Source organism: Vicia villosa, unplaced genomic scaffold, assembly GCF_029867415.1.
Source record: "Vicia villosa cultivar HV-30 ecotype Madison, WI unplaced genomic scaffold, Vvil1.0 ctg.003466F_1_1, whole genome shotgun sequence".
NCBI lineage: Eukaryota > Viridiplantae > Streptophyta > Magnoliopsida > Fabales > Fabaceae > Vicia > Vicia villosa.
The window spans coordinates 102,848-118,803 of NW_026706212.1; the positions used below are offsets into that span (position 1 = coordinate 102,848).

Here is a 15,956-nt window from a genome sequence, read left to right on the forward strand (position 1 = left end):
CGAAATTTTAAACGTATTTACGAAACACATTCAAGAGCTACCACCGAGATGCATGTTTTTTGCAAATGATATAGTCCTTTTTGAAAAGTCGAAAGAGAATTTAAATGAGAGGTTACAAACTTGAAGACAAGTCTTAGAAACACATGGTTTTTGCCTAAGTACAAGTAAGATAGAGTATATCGAATGTAAGTCCAACAAAAGAAGAAGCGTTTCTAACCTAGAGGTGAAAGTTGGAGACCATATATTATGCCTCAAGTCACACGGTTTAAATATCTTGCGTCTCTAATACAAAATGATGGAGAAATAGAAGGGGACGTAAACCATCGAATTCAAGCTGCGTGGCTTAAATGGAGAAAGACATCAGGTGTTTTATGTGATGCAAAGGTACCGCTCAAGGTGAAGGGAAAGTTTTACTGGACTGCAATAAGACTTGCGATTTTGTACGAGATAAATGTTGGGAGATTAAGGAATCAACACGAGAATAAAGTAAGTGTAGTAGAGATGAGGATGTTGCGGTAGATGTGTGCTAAGACTTGACAGGATAAAATTAGAAATGAAAATATTAAAGAGTGTCGGAGTAACGCCTATAATAGACAAGATGGTAAAAAATAGACTTAAGTAGTCTAGACATGTAGAGAGAAGACCAGTAGATTCTGTAGTAAGGAGAGTATATCAGAAGGAGAGAATACAAACAATTCGAAGAAGAGGAAGACCTAAAAAGGCGATAAGAGAAGTTATTAATAAAGATTTTGAGATTAATGATTGAATAGAAGCACAATCTTTACTAAAACATTATGAAAAAAAATTGATCCATGTAGTCGATCTCACCCATAAAATAAAGCTTAATTAGTTGTTGTAGTCTAAGAACAAAATTCACATACACAAAAGAAAAATAAAAAATTGTCACTTAAAATATTTATCCCTAAAATATATTTAACATGAGTTTTAAATTTTCTAAGCCATCATTATCAGACAAAAATAAGTTTTTTCTGGTTAGAAATAGATTTTTTTATTCCCATCACTATCTCACTTAACCATTTATTAATACTCTTATTTTTCTTAGTTCTTTTTCACTTTTTATTTTTTCTTTAGACAACTAACAAACACAACTAAAATTAATATTTTTGTTGATATAAATATGAATTACAAGTCACAAATTATTAAAAGTAATAGAGGTTAAACAATTTATAAATGATATGAGTTATAAATTAAATACTTTATAGTTTTGTGTGAATATATGATATCTTTCTTATTTGTGTAGTTGTATCCTTAACACAATATGAATGTTTTTCATCATAATTCATTAGTAATGTCAAAGTCGATGATTCAAATAAGAGACGTTGTATTAAATGTTTTCTTGATATGGTGGTGGTTAGGTGGCATGCTCAGTTGAAGTGTTTGTGACATGGTGGGTGTTAATGACAATACAAGTATATGTGGATAAATAGCTTCCGCGTAAGAGAGAACATAGTGGATGGACTCACGGTTAAGGCAAAGATTGTTGAGATACAAGTGTGAATTATAAGTCGCACATTATTTGCAAAATTAGAGGTTGAATATTTCATAAGCGAGAGAACCCATATATCCAATGTCTTAAGGTTTTGGGTGAATATGTGGTGTTTCTCTCACATGTGTGATTGTTCTTGACTTAATATGGGTGCTCCTCATAATCCATATGTGATATCAAAGTCGATAGTTCGAGTAAGAAATCGGTTCCTTGTATCAAAAGTCTTCTTAATAAAGTGTCGGTCAAGCAACATTGTTCTGTTGAAATGCATGTGATATATATGGTAAGGGTGACAACAGCAATACAATTGTATGTGAATGATGTCTTGTGCTTGAGAGAAATACAAACTCATATTTAAAGAGAAGATTTTTGAAATAAAAGTCTGAATTGATAGCCTCACATTATTTAAAAAAAATTAGAGATTAATCCCTTTTATTAATGAGTAAACTCTTATACTAATACCATAAAAGTTTTAAGTGATATCTAATGTCTCTCATTTTTGTCGTAACTCGTGATCTATTGTATATGCTGATGCTGATTACCCTAAGGGCCTGTTTGGTGCGCAGGATATGATAGAGACATGATAGGATATCAAGCAAGATAAAGATAGGATATGATACAAACATGATAAGACTTATTCTATCATGTGTTTGGTTGAAAGAGGATAACAAATAGTATATATATATATATATATATATATATATATATATATATATATATATATATATATATATATATATATATATATATATATATAAAATTATTTTGTAAAATATTTTAAAATTAATAAATTGATAAAAGAATAATATTTTTCAATAATAAAAAAAATACTCATTGATACTATTGAATAAATAATTTCAAATAATATATATATATATATATATATATATATATATATATATATATATATATATATATATATATATATATATATATATAACAAAATTACCCTTGAAAGAACATATATTTAATTTGATAAAAAATAAAATTAGAATTTATATTTTTAAAATTTTAATAATTATTTTATTTTTAAATATTCTAATTTTTAATTTTATTAAATTAATTATTAATATTTTTATTTTAGTATCAAATTAATTTTTATTTATATTTTGTCATATTTAATTTTTTATTTTAAATGATATTTTATGGAGGTAAATTAGTAAATCATTTTCTTATCCTATCCTATCGGATTCTAACCCAGCTCATTTTCAGGATAACAATTTGAACTAGTGAGGCAGGATAGGATAAGTTTCAGGATTAACTTATCCAAATCTATTGTGTCAGCAAACACTGGATTGAGATAGAATTAACTTATCATATCCTGTCTTTTATCCTGCGCATCAAACGGACCCTTAATCTATTACAAGATTTTAAATTCTAACAATGTTAGGATTACCAATTTCACAAGTCATACAAACTATTAGAGCATGTGTTCTTTCTAGTAGGAATACAATCGTTAATTATCTTGAAGTCCGAAATTTAGAAATTGAGAGCAAAATTGGAGCTTTTTTGCCGACAACAAAACAAAAAACACACTAGTAGATATGACATTGACGCAACAATGCATCAAGCAAGTGGCAATATATCCCCTAACATAAAGAGCCAATATTTGGATGAGAATGCGGTATGTGCCTTTCGGTATTTATGTAGTCTTGCGATTAGTATTCAAACAAAACAAGCGAGGTGCTTTTTGTGTGTATGTGAATGACAATATATAGCAAGCCAATGTAGAATTTATAAAGAAAGAATTGTTTCATTTATAAATATATCTCTAAATTATATCTTATTCCATATAAGACTTTTAACATATTTTTTAGGTTTAACACTAGACATATGAAATATGGATATAAATAGTAATGATATGATACACTACAAAAAATGTGTTCTCCTGCGACATATATTAGCGGCGTGTTTTACACGTCACAGGTTACGACGTGTTACCCACGTCACAACAAACTTTTATAATAAAAAAATCAATCCAACGTTATAATCAGACTTGTCAGAGGGTTTTTTTTAAACAGTTGCGACGTGTGAGTCACGTCGCTACTACAAAGTAAAAAATAAAAAAATACAAACTTTAACGTTGTAGCTGGAGGGAGATTTAATTTTTTTTTTTAAAATTTTGTAGCGACGTTAGCCCCACGTCGCAACCTTTTACTTGGGAAAATAACTCTGCCACTTGTACAGATGAGGCAGAGTATGTAATAATTGTTATGACCGTTTGAGAGTAGCGACGTGTAACCCACGTGGCAAAGTTGCGACGTGATGTTAACGTCGCTGATGTGTTAATTAATACACGCATTTTTCTTCTTCCCCTTTACCATTTCATACGCATTTTCTTGTTCTTCTTCTCTGCAACTCTCCAAAATCCCCCATTTCCTACAAACCCAAATTTTCTCCTCTCCCAAAATCCCCAAACTTTCAATCTCATTCAATTGCACTACAAGGTATTCAAAATATTTTATAATTTTGTGTTCATACTGTGTTTTATGCTGTCAATATATAGTTTAATTTTTTTTTTCCATTTAATTTGAAGGAAGAAGAAGGTGAAGGAGGAGAAGAAGGTGAAGGAAGAAGAAGGAGGAGAAGATTGAAGAAGAGGTAAGTTTTTAAACATTTTTTTAGGTTATTTTTTTAATTAAGTTATTTTTTAATTAGGTTATTATAAAATGAAATTATAGATTAAATATTATTTTGTTGTTTAAATTTAATTAGGATATTAATTTAGGGTGTAATATATTTTCCAATGTTGTTTAAATATTAATAGAAAAATGTTTAGATTTATTATGTTAGAAAAATGTTTAGAATAATATTGTATAAAAAAACTATTAGAAAAACTATTATATATGTATTTTAGAATTTTAAAAATTAATAGAAAAAAGTTTAGATTTATTTTTAAAATCTGTTTTTTATTTTCTAAATAAAATATATGTATTTTATGATATTAATCTTAAAAACTGAATATTAATAAAAAAGAATATATGTTAAATAGAAAAAGAATATATGTTATGTTATTAATATTATATTAAAAATACATTTTTTAATATTAAAATATATATTAAAAGTAGAATATATATTATATATGTATATTTAAAATAAAATAAAATATAATATGATTATATGTTATATTTATAAAATTGAAATATGTATATGTTATTGTTATTAAATTGAAAATATATTTTTTTAAATTAAAATATATATTAAAAGTATAATATATATATTATATATGTATATTTAAAATAAAAAAATATAAGTAATCACGTGCATCATAAATAATGTTTAGCTTTATTTTTAAAATCTGTTTTTTATTTTTTAAATAAAATATATGTATTTTATGATATTAATCTTAAAAACTGAATATTACTAAAAAAGAATATATGTTAAATAGAAAAATAATATATGTTATGTTATTGTTATTATATTAAAAATACGTTTTTTTAAAATTAAAATATATATTAAAAGTAGAATATATGTTATATGGTATATTTAAAATAAAATAAAATATAATATGATTATATGGTATATTTCTAAAATTGAAATATATGTTATTGTTATTAAATTGAAAATACATTTTTTTAAATTAAAATATATATTAAAAGTATAATATATATTATATATGTATATTTAAAATAAAAAAATATAACATGTGTAGTTAAAAATATAACATATGTAGTTAAAAATATTTAATTGTAGTATTTTTAATATAACATGTGTAGTTAAAAATATAACATGTGTGGTTAAAAATATTTAATAGTAGTATTTTTAATATAACATGTGTAGTTAAAAATATTAGTAGTATTTTTATTAAATAATATTTTCAGTATGTGTAGTTTAAAATGTGTAGTTAATAAAATAATAACTTTATGGTTAACATATATTCAATATAACATGTGTAGTATACGTCTAAGAATAATATTAAGTTGATTAATATTACTAACTCAAAATGACAATGATTGTATAAATATGCAGTATGGAATATTATCGGTATTATCGTAGTTGGATGTACGATAGAATATTTTCAGGAAGAATGAGACTTAAACTCAATTTTATAGTTGGAGTTGAAGGGTTTATCAGTTGGGCGTTTGCTCAGGAATTATGTCGAAGCGAAGGAGGAGTTAGGTGTCCCTGTCTTAAATGTGAATGTAGATCAATAATTAGTGACCCACAGGTAATAACATCTCATTTGGATAGAAGGGGTTTCATTGCAAATTATTGGGTTTGGACGTTTAACGGTGAAGAACTGCCTAGTAACGTATCGGAGACTAGCAACTCTCATGCTTCAAGTAGTCGGTCGCCTATGGAATATGAGGAAAACTTTAATCTGATTTGTGACATGGTTGAGGATGCTTTTGGTGTGAACGTGACTGATCCGCTGTCGCGCGCGGGTCAAAAACGAGTTAACTGCAAAACTGTAGTACGACGGTAAGGTAACTCGAATATCGTCTCTCAAGGACTCTTAATTATTACTAACTGAAATCGAAATTGGGGGGGTTGGTTTGGTGGTCGAATTACAGAAAAAGTGCTTAAAATAAGTGATTCTGAAAATAAGCTGTTTTGAAATAAGTGATTACGGAAACAAGTCAATCTACCGATTCAGTTCCTACCAATCATCGATTATTAAAATCTCACTATCCTAAGCGGATTCCTTTCCCGTTCGATTACAATATAATCAACAAGCGTAACAATATTATACGAATTATGTTTTCCGTTTGCCGAATTAAGCATTCGGTTAAGCGATAAGCGGGTTAACGATTAAGCATACGATAAACACGCAGATAAGTTGAAAAACATAATTCAATCGAACCAAACAACATATATTACGAATATCAAATTAAGCAAAAGATAAACAAAATATATTATTGAAGGAAAAGGAATTTCATTGCAAAACTTATAATAATCTCATAGTTTCGGAACCTGAATTCGGTAGATCAACCAAAAGTGATTAGTTCGCCATGGATCAATTTGTACAAGCTTCAAGAATTTCGTGAATAGTGACCGTATGAACAGTAACTGCGGCTGCCTAACCTAAGTCAAAACCACAACCCGTTTTACAATCCAACTGGGTCAAACATACGACCCAGGCCCAAAACCAATTGACCCGAAACTTAACTAAAACTAGTGCTGCAACTTCAACGAATATTCTGGCCCTTCTACAGTCCGATTCTGACTTCGACTCCAACATAAGAATTGTAGCTCTTTCTCTTAGCTTTCCGGCGATTATTAGAACGCCTCAATCGGACTCCTGGAACTCCAGATATGATTGTTTCCGTGCAGACTGTTAAAGCTGAAAATTAAATACGAAAATCAAATAACAATAAAAATAAAATAAAATATAAAAACATATTAAAATAGAGAAATAAACAAACCAAACCATGGAGTTGAATGAGGAGTTAGGTGTCCCTGTCTTAAATGTGAATGTAGATCAATAATTAGTGACCCACAGGTAATAACATCTCATTTGGATAGAAGGGGTTTCATTGCAAATTATTGGGTTTGGACGTTTAACGGTGAAGAACTGCCTAGTAACATACCGGAGACTAGCAACTCTCATGCTTCAAGTAGTCGGTCGCCTATGGAATATGAGGAAAACTTTAATCTGATTTGTGACATGGTTGAGGATGCTTTTGGTGTGAACGTGACCTATGATGAACCTGAAGATTTTGGTGGGGAAGAGTTGCCGAATGAGGAAGCGCAGAAATTTTATCAGTTGTTGAATGAGATGAATACGCCGTTGTTTGATGGATCGTCTGAATCAAAGTTATCAATGTGTGTGAGATTGTTGGCCGCCAAGTCAAATTGGAATGTTCCTGATCAGTGTTTGGAATTCTTCGTAAAAATGATGTTGGACTCAACTGCAATGAAAGACAACTTGCCTACAACGTTTTATGAAGCAAAGAAGTTGGTGTCGAAGTTGGGCTTAAGAGTAAGAAAGATTGATTGTTGCATTAATGGTTGTATGTTGTTTTACGACAATGAGTTTGGTACTCAAGATGGGTTGTTGGAGGAATGTAAGTTTTGTATGAGTCCAAGATATAAAGTTCCCAGTAGAGCCGTTAACACTAATCAAGACCGTGTAGCGGTAAAGTCCATGTTTTATCTTCCGATAATACCAAGGTTAAAAAGAATGTTTGCTTCAATGCACACTGCAAGTCAAATGACATGGCATCACACAAATAAAACAAGTTCAGGCACTATGCGGCATCCATCTGATGGCGAGGCATGGAAGCATTTTGATCGAATACATCCTGATTTTTCCGCAGAACCTAGAAATGTTAGGCTTGGATTATGCTCAGATGGTTTTACTCCTTATGTTCAAGCGTCGGGAAGTATGTATTCTTGTTGGCCAGTTATTGTAACCCCTTACAACCTCCCTCCTGAGATGTGCATGACAAAACCATACATGTTTTTGACGTGCGTCATTCCAGGACCTTCGAGTCCAAAAGCAGGAATTGATGTGTATTTACAACCTTTAATTGATGATTTGAAGAGATTGTGGATTGGAGAATGGACTTATGATGTATCACGTAAAGAAAACTTTACAATGCGAGCTTCCTTGATGTGGACCATCAATGACTTTCCAGCATATGGCATGTTGTCTGGTTGGGGTACGCATGGCAAAATAGGTTGTCCGCATTGCATGGGAAACAACAAAGGGTTCACGTTGGATAAAGGTGGGAAAAGCTCGTGGTTTGACTGTCACCGCAGATTCCTACCACGAAATCACTCCTATAGAAGAAACATGACAAACTTTAAAAAAGATGTACGAGTGAAAGATTCGCCTCCGCCTCGATTGCCACCATGGGCTATATGGGAACAAGTTAGTGAGCTACCGAAATTTACAGATACTGGCAAAGCATGCCGAATTGAAGGATACGGAGTCACGCACAATTGGACAAAAAGAAGTATATTTTGGGACCTCCCGTATTGGAAAGATAACTTGTTGCACCATAATCTAGATGTTATGCATATTGAGAAGAATTTTTTTGATAATGTATTTAACACAGTGATGGATGTGAAAGGCAAAACAAAAGATAATGAGAAGGCCAGACAAGACATGAAAAAATGGTGTAATAGAAGAGAGTTGGAGTTGAAGCCTCTACCGAATGGATAGTTATTAAAACCCAAGGCTTGTTTCACTCTGACTTCCCAAGAAGCTAAAGCTGTTTGTCGATGGCTAAAAGATTTGAGAATGCCTGATGGGTATTCATCGAATTTATCAAGGTGTGCTGACCCTAACTATGGGAAGTTGCATGGAATGAAAAGTCACGATTGTCACATTTTTATGGAACAATTGTTACCAATTGCATTTGGCTCGCTACCCAAACATGTTCTTGATCCACTAACTGAAATTAGTCAGTTTTTTAGAGATATTTGTGCGTCAGCTTTAAAAATGGAAGACATCATGAAGTTGGACCAAAACATTGCAATCATTCTTTGTAAGTTGGAACAAGTATTTCCGCCTGGTTTCTTTGACTCCATGGAACATTTACCTGTGCATCTTGCATATGAAGCTTTTCTTGGTGGACCAGTTCAATATAGGTGGATGTATCCGTTTGAAAGGTTCATGGGTGATTCAAAGCGATTAGTGAAGAATAAAGCAAGAGTTGAAGGTTCTATATGTGCACATTACCTGCATCGAGAAACATCACATTTTTGCAATCATTATTTCAATCACTTGACGTTAACTCCTAGAACCATACGGAATCCGGAAATATAAAGAGTATGACCCTTTCATAATGTCAAATATTGTTAGGCAAGTTTATTATGTACCTTATCCTTCATTTGTGACACGTAAAAGAGGATGGTGTGTTGTAATAAAAACAAAACCGCAAGGTCATATTGAAAATGGCGATCAAGTAGAAGATGTTGCCTATCAAGTTGATGATGTTGATCAAATTAATGAAGTGGTTGCAGCTGAAGACATTACAAGTTTGTCTGATACAACTATTGAGGGACATCAAGTTGATGCATCTATATTGTTGGTTGAAAATAATGTGGATGAAGAGAATGATGAAGAGTTTGAATCCGATGACAACAATGAAGAGAATGACGAAGAGAATGATGAAGAGTTTGCTTCCGATGATAATAATGAAGAGAATGACGAAGAGAACGACGAAGAGAATGATGAAGAGAATGACGTGGATAGCGACGATGAAGAATAACTAAACATTGAATGTAATATCTATTAAATATCTATTTATGTGTTAATGAATATCTATTTATGTGTTAATGAATATCTATTTGTGTTAATGGATATCTATTAAATATATATTTATGTGTTAATGAATATCTATTTATTTATTAATGAATAATAAAATAGGTAAAATGCCACCTAAGAGTAAAGATAGTGGTAAGAAGTCCCAACGTCCGAGGAAAGTAGTATGTGACGCGCCTCACATGGCCGTGTGTCCCCGCCCTCAGAGTGTTGATCCTATGTCTTTAGCCAGTACTCAGGCTTTTACCCCATTAATCTCCTCCCACACGTTCCCGTATGGGGTACCTGCATCTTTCCAGTACTCAGTGGTACCGCCATCCTTCTAGCATCCTGGTGTGCCCTCGTCCTTCCAGCAGGCGGGAGGACCTAGCTTTCCATTCACACATACTGGTGTGCCCCCGCCCAGCTTTCCATTCGCCCATACTGGCATGCCTTCATCCTTCCAGCAGACTGGAGGATCTGGTTTTTCATATCCCATGCAGATGACTTCATCCTTCCAGCAGACGGGAGGATCCAGCAGTACACGTCCGACACAGGCTGGACGATCTCCTAGTCCACGCCCCACACAGGCTGGACGATCTCCCCGTCCACGTCCGACACAGGCTGGACGATATCCTAGTCCACGCCCCACACAGGTTGGAGGCTCACGCACCCCACATCCCACACATGTACCAGCCCGTGAGGTTGATGACGCAGTTGATGAGATAGATGGAGCTGATCTTCGTGGGAGGGATGATCCCGATGAGATTCATGTCGTTGACGGTAGATTTTGGATTCAGCCCGAAGGAAGCAAGTAAGTTTCCTATTTAAAAACTTTTATAGTATGTATACATTTTCATTTTTTGTATAAATTTATATCTAACATTTTCATTTTTTGTTTCAGTTTTACGCCGAGTCGGACTGCTGCTAGGATTGTTAACAATATAATTCAGCAGATGTATAAATCAGCTTTTAAGAGCTATGGGGACGTCGAAAATAAAGATGAATGGTTTAGAATGTTTAAGGTATGTTGTGAAAAACGATGTCAAGAACAAAGTATAATAGGAATTAGGGAAGATAGGAAGAACACAAGAATTGGTTATAACTGCTATTCTTTTACTTTCTCTTAAAACAAGATTACAAGTTTACAAGAATAACAAATAACCTCTCTCACCCTAAATTAGGATTTGCAGCTTAGCAATGATGAGAGACTAGTATGCTATTTATAATAAAACCTAACATACTAACTAATGGGCTTTTTCCACAAGGCCCATTACACAAGCCAACTTAATAAACAAGCTAACTTAACAAATTAGGGTTTAAACACTAAAACCTAATTTAACATGCTAACAACCCTAGCATCTTCGACACAAGCATGTGAACAACCTTCGACTTCATGCTTAAACCTGTCGAACCAAGAAGCTACCCTTAGGCCATACTAGAGTTCGATCCAATATCTCACAAATCTCCACCTTGGATCTAACTCTACAACATCAAGAGAACAAACTAGCTTTCTTCATGCAGCTTTAGCAACTGCATACAGTGGAAAAACTTACAACTCGGTAATGTCTTGGTGATCATATCAGCAGCATTGTCTTCAGTTGAAACCTTCAGCACTTGGACTTCTCCACGCTCGATTACTCCTCTAACGAAATGCAGCCTCACATCAATGTGCTTAGTTCGCTCATGATAGGCTGAATTCTTCGACAGGTGTATTGCACTTTGACTATCACATTTAACAGTGATACCTCGACCTTGAAGTTTCAGCTCCTTCGCAAAACCTTCTGTAACACCCCATATTTTACATTTGTTAATTTAATGGGAGTTTAAATTAATTTCTTGGATTATTGGTATTTTAATTGGACTTAAGTTGGAAATTGTGTAAAATAAGCTATTGGGCCAAGTTGTGGTTAGTAATGGAGGGGGTGCGATTGGTAGGCCCTATTACTAAAGCTATTTTGCTTTATTTTCATAAAATAAGAAAAAAAGAAAGAAATTGGAAATTAGAAGAAGAAAACCTAAGAGGAAGAAGGAGAGAGCTCATGGAGAAAAGAGATTTTCATATTCATGGTGCAGCCCTCACAAAATGGGTCATAACTCTCTGCTCGTAACTCCAAATCAGGTAATTCTTGAAGATTCGGATTCTACACGAAATTTCCTTCGATTTGATATATTAATTCGTGTCAGGGAGGTTCTCGATGAGGGAGATAAGCGAGTTTGAAGATGGGAGATTCTTGCTGAATTTGAGGAAAAGAGCTTACGGGTTTGATGGAGAAGAAGGGGAAAAGTCCAGATTCTTGGCTAAGGTAAGGGGGGACTCTTCCGATTAACATCTATTATCAGGTTATGGATAATAGGACTGATATAGATATATTATTGCATGTCAATTGATTCGTATGATAGAGTTGGGATTTTGGGGATGTTTGTTGATAATTATCTGTTTTGATGAATTTCCATGAATTTGGTGTTGTATGATGTTTGATGATGCATAATATATGTTATATGTGTGTATGATATATGTTGTGTGACTGTTTTGTGGTGTTTGATCAACTTGAATCGATTTGGTCGAGGTTGAGGAATTTGGGATTCAGGTTCGTATGCCGTCATTTTGCGATGGAGAATCTGTGAAATCGCCAGTTCGCGCCGCGTCCATGTGTTGGCGCCGCGAACTGCTTGGCAGAAAGCTTGAGGAGAATTATTTCACTCGGTTCGCGCCGCGTCCCTTGTTGGCGCCGTGAAGGCGTCGTTTCCTAGCAGCGCGTCGCGAACAATGTGTGGCGCCGCGTGCTGCTAGTAAATTTTGAAAAGTTTAAAGATGTGTATCTTTTGAACCGTTGGCCTGTTTTAAGTGCCGTTTCGAGCAGGATGAATTTTATGAAGTGTTCTTTAATGTTAGGATGATGAAATGAGCAGTAGCTCGAGATTATTTTTAAAATCACAATTTTGCTTGTTTTGATGAATGTTGTGGTGTGGACATATATGATGAGATGTAACGATACAAGCTATGTTTAAAACACGATTCCTATGATGATTTGTTTGTTGGTATGATGAACCCTATGGGATAGTTTTGTGATGATGTGAGTATGATTTGAATATCTTGTCTGTTGGATGGATGACGTATTGTTGACATATATGATGAAATGTGACAATATAAGATGTTGTTTTGAAAAATATTATGATGTGATGATTTGTTGAAATTACATGATGATGATTGCTTTGTTTTAGAATGATGTGGATATATGTATGTTCTTCCTTATTAATGATGATGATTGATGTGGATACATGTATATTTTTAATGATGATGATGATTGATTATATTTGAATGATGCTAATGTATATAAACATACTTTGATGATGATGATGATGAAATGAGTATTTGATGATGTTACTCATAGACTTGACGATGGTATAAGTATGTTCATGTATGTTTGCATTCATTCATATTCATTGATGATGTTGTATCCATGATGATGTGTTGGATCAGTAAAGGGCATGATTCCCATTGTGTGGAATCTGTGCTGGCAGGGCCATATCTTGATGATGTTGGATCGGTCATAGGTTATTCCCATTTGATGATGTTGGTACCACCTGCATAGTGTTAGTTTATACATATGCATATTTTTATAACATGATTGAATGTATTCCAGTGTTATAAATATTGGTGATGTGTTGGTTGATTATTTTGTGATGATGAAACTTGTCTGAATGTCTGTTTATGAAACAATTGGGTGAATGATGTAACTATGATGTGTTATTATTTATGATTCAATAACATTTGTTAATTTGAATGAGACTCACCCTTAATGTTGACATTTTCAGATTGGCGAGTAACGGCTTTTGGCTTTGGTGAGGATAGCTCATAGGCCAGTTTGTTTAAGTATAGCGTCAGTGTCATGCTCTGATATTGTAACACTGGGGAACGCTAGCTTAGAGTCTATGATGTTACTCTATTGTGTTGTTATTGTATTAATTTTATGGGATATTGCATAGATGATGTTATGCTTATCCGTATGATGAATATTCCGTTGTGTAAAAACATGATTTTGTTAAATTGATGATTCGTTCCTAAGTGAAGCATGACAATTGATTTATGATAAATTGTTTTAAATTGAATTGTGGCACCCTTGTTTTCATGTTTTACTCTGAATTATTTTATTAATTTCCGCGGGGTTTAGAAGGGTGTTTCACCTTCAAGCCACAATGCTTCTTTCACAGCTTCAGTTAATGCAATATACTCCGCTTCAGTGGTTGATAGAGCAACAACCTTCTGAAGTGTTGATTTCCAACTAATTTCTATGCCAAACATAGTGAAAACATATCCAGAAATAGATTTCCTGGAATCCATACAACCTGCATAATCAGAGTCGACATATCCTCCAATTGCTGCTTTACCATCTTCACCCAAGGCTCCACCATAAATTAGGACTCTTTTCAGAGACCCATTTATGTACCTTAAAATCCACTTCAATGCTTGCCAGTGAGCCTTTCCAGGATTTACCATGTACCTGCTTACAAGACTTACTGCATATGCTATGTCGGGTCTAGTACAGACCATAACATACATCAAAGAACCAACTATATTAGCATATGGGATGCTATTCATATAGGCTCTTTCGACATCAGTACTGGGACACTGATCAATACTCAGCTTAAATTGAGGGTTTGTTGGAGTCACAACTGGCTTCGAATTCGACATACCAAACTTTTCGAGAATCTTCCGTAGATATGCCTCTTGAGATAAGCATAACTTTGACTTCTTTCTATCTCTTCGAATGTCAATTCCAAGAATCCTGGAAGCAGCTCCCAGATCCTTCATATCGAACTCCTTATTGAGTTCAGCCTTCACCCTCGTCACATCTTCAACATTGTTGCTTGCTATGAGAATATCATCCACATAAAGCAACAAAATAACAAATGAATTACCAGGTCGAAATCTGAAGTAAACGCAGTGGTCGAACTGACTTCTAATGAAACTTATGCGTGCCATGAACTTGTCGAATCTCCTATTCCACTGTCGAGGAGATTGTTTCAGCCCATACAAATATCTCTTTAACTTGCACACATAATCTTCCTTCCCCTTTTCGACATACCCTTCAGGTTGCCTCATCAGGATCGTTTCATCTAGATCACCATACAAGAACGCAGTTTTCACATCCATCTGTTCCAGTTCAAGATCGAATTGTGCCACCATGGCAAGCAACATTCGAATGGACCTATGCTTCACAATAGGAGAAAACACATCATTGAAGTCGACACCTTCTTTCTGAGTGAAACCCCTTGCAACTAACCTTGCCTTGTATCTTTTCGACGTCACTCCTTCAATTCCTTCCTTAACTTTGAAAATCCATTTACTGCTGACTAACCTTGCCCTAGAAGGTTTCTTGAGCAGTTCCCAAGTATGATTATCATGAAGAGATTTCATCTCATCATCCATGGCTTTCAGCCATTCAGTCTTATTTCGACTCCTCATAACTTCCTTGTAGTCTCTAAGTTCTTCGTCTAGAACCTTACTTGCAGAGATTAAGGCATAAGCTATAAGATCTGCATACCCAAGTCTCTGAGGTGCCTTGATGACTCTTCTCGACCTATCTCTCGACAATAGGTAGTCATCGTCAATTTCCTCAACTTCCTCAGTATCTTCTGCTTCTTCTTCGACTTCATCAGGGATATGCAATTCAGCATCAACATGCTCCACCTCAACAGGAATCTCTACCTGTTCCAGCTCTTCGTCAGATGTTTCTGTACTTCGACCAACATCATCAGTTTTCTTAAAAGCCATTTCAGCTTCATTGAAAACTACATCTCGACTGGTGATACACCTCCTGTGACCTGGCTCTAGGCACCATAGCCTATAAGCTTTGACTCCTTCTGGGTATCCCATGAACATGCATTTCAGAGCTCTAGGTTCGACCTTGTCTTGCCTAATGTGAGCATAGGCTACGCAGCCAAATACTCTCAATTTGTCGAGATCTGGTGGATGTCCCGACCAAACTTCTTCAGGTGTCTTCATATCTAACGCTGTCGAAGGACATCTGTTTATTAGATATGTTGCTGTCAAAATAGCCTCAGCCCAGAACACCTTCGTTAACCCCGCACTAGTCAACATGCATCTGACTCTCTCCAAAATAGTTCGATTAAACCTTTCAGTCAAACCATTTTGCTGTGGAGTACCTGCAGTAGTTCTATGCCTTGCAATACCAGAGGCAGTACAAAAACTGTCGAATGCCTCATTGCAAAATTCAAGGCCATTGTCGG

At 34.2% G+C, this 15,956-nt stretch overlaps 2 protein-coding genes across 3 annotated transcripts; both read left to right on the forward strand.

Annotated features, from left to right (window-relative positions):
• The first annotated feature begins 3,824 nt into the window (after window positions 1-3,824).
• Window positions 3,825-13,822, forward strand: LOC131641034 (uncharacterized). 2 transcript variants are annotated; one of them, XR_009295406.1, is made up of 3 exons: window positions 3,825-3,954; window positions 4,044-4,108; window positions 13,521-13,822. XR_009295406.1 is itself a non-coding variant. In XM_058911358.1 (3 exons), exon 3 carries the CDS (start codon window positions 7,080-7,082, stop codon window positions 8,616-8,618), a length of 1,539 nt encoding a protein of 512 aa, XP_058767341.1. In that variant the 5' UTR covers window positions 3,825-3,954; window positions 4,044-4,108; window positions 5,477-7,079; the 3' UTR covers window positions 8,619-9,740. The 2 variants fall into 2 exon arrangements, 1 of the variants encoding a protein (XP_058767341.1); XM_058911358.1 differs by lacking the exon at window positions 13,521-13,822 and adding an exon at window positions 5,477-9,740.
• LOC131641035 (uncharacterized) lies at window positions 9,735-11,596 on the forward strand. Its single transcript, XM_058911359.1, has 2 exons — window positions 9,735-10,515; window positions 10,606-11,596. The coding sequence occupies exons 1-2, from the start codon at window positions 10,151-10,153 to the stop codon at window positions 10,829-10,831; spliced, it is 591 nt and encodes a 196-aa protein (XP_058767342.1). The 5' UTR covers window positions 9,735-10,150; the 3' UTR covers window positions 10,832-11,596.
• Window positions 13,823-15,956: the final 2,134 nt, after the last annotated feature.

Coding starts and splice junctions, on each gene's coding strand:
- LOC131641034 (XM_058911358.1), top strand. CDS start 7,080: ATGGAATATGAGGAAAACTTTAATCTGATTTGTGACATGGTTGAGGAT.
- LOC131641035 (XM_058911359.1), top strand. CDS start 10,151: ATGCCTTCATCCTTCCAGCAGACTGGAGGATCTGGTTTTTCATATCCC. Junction 10,516..10,605: donor ATTCAGCCCGAAGGAAGCAA/GTAAGTTTCCTA, acceptor TTTTTGTTTCAG/TTTTACGCCGAGTCGGACTG.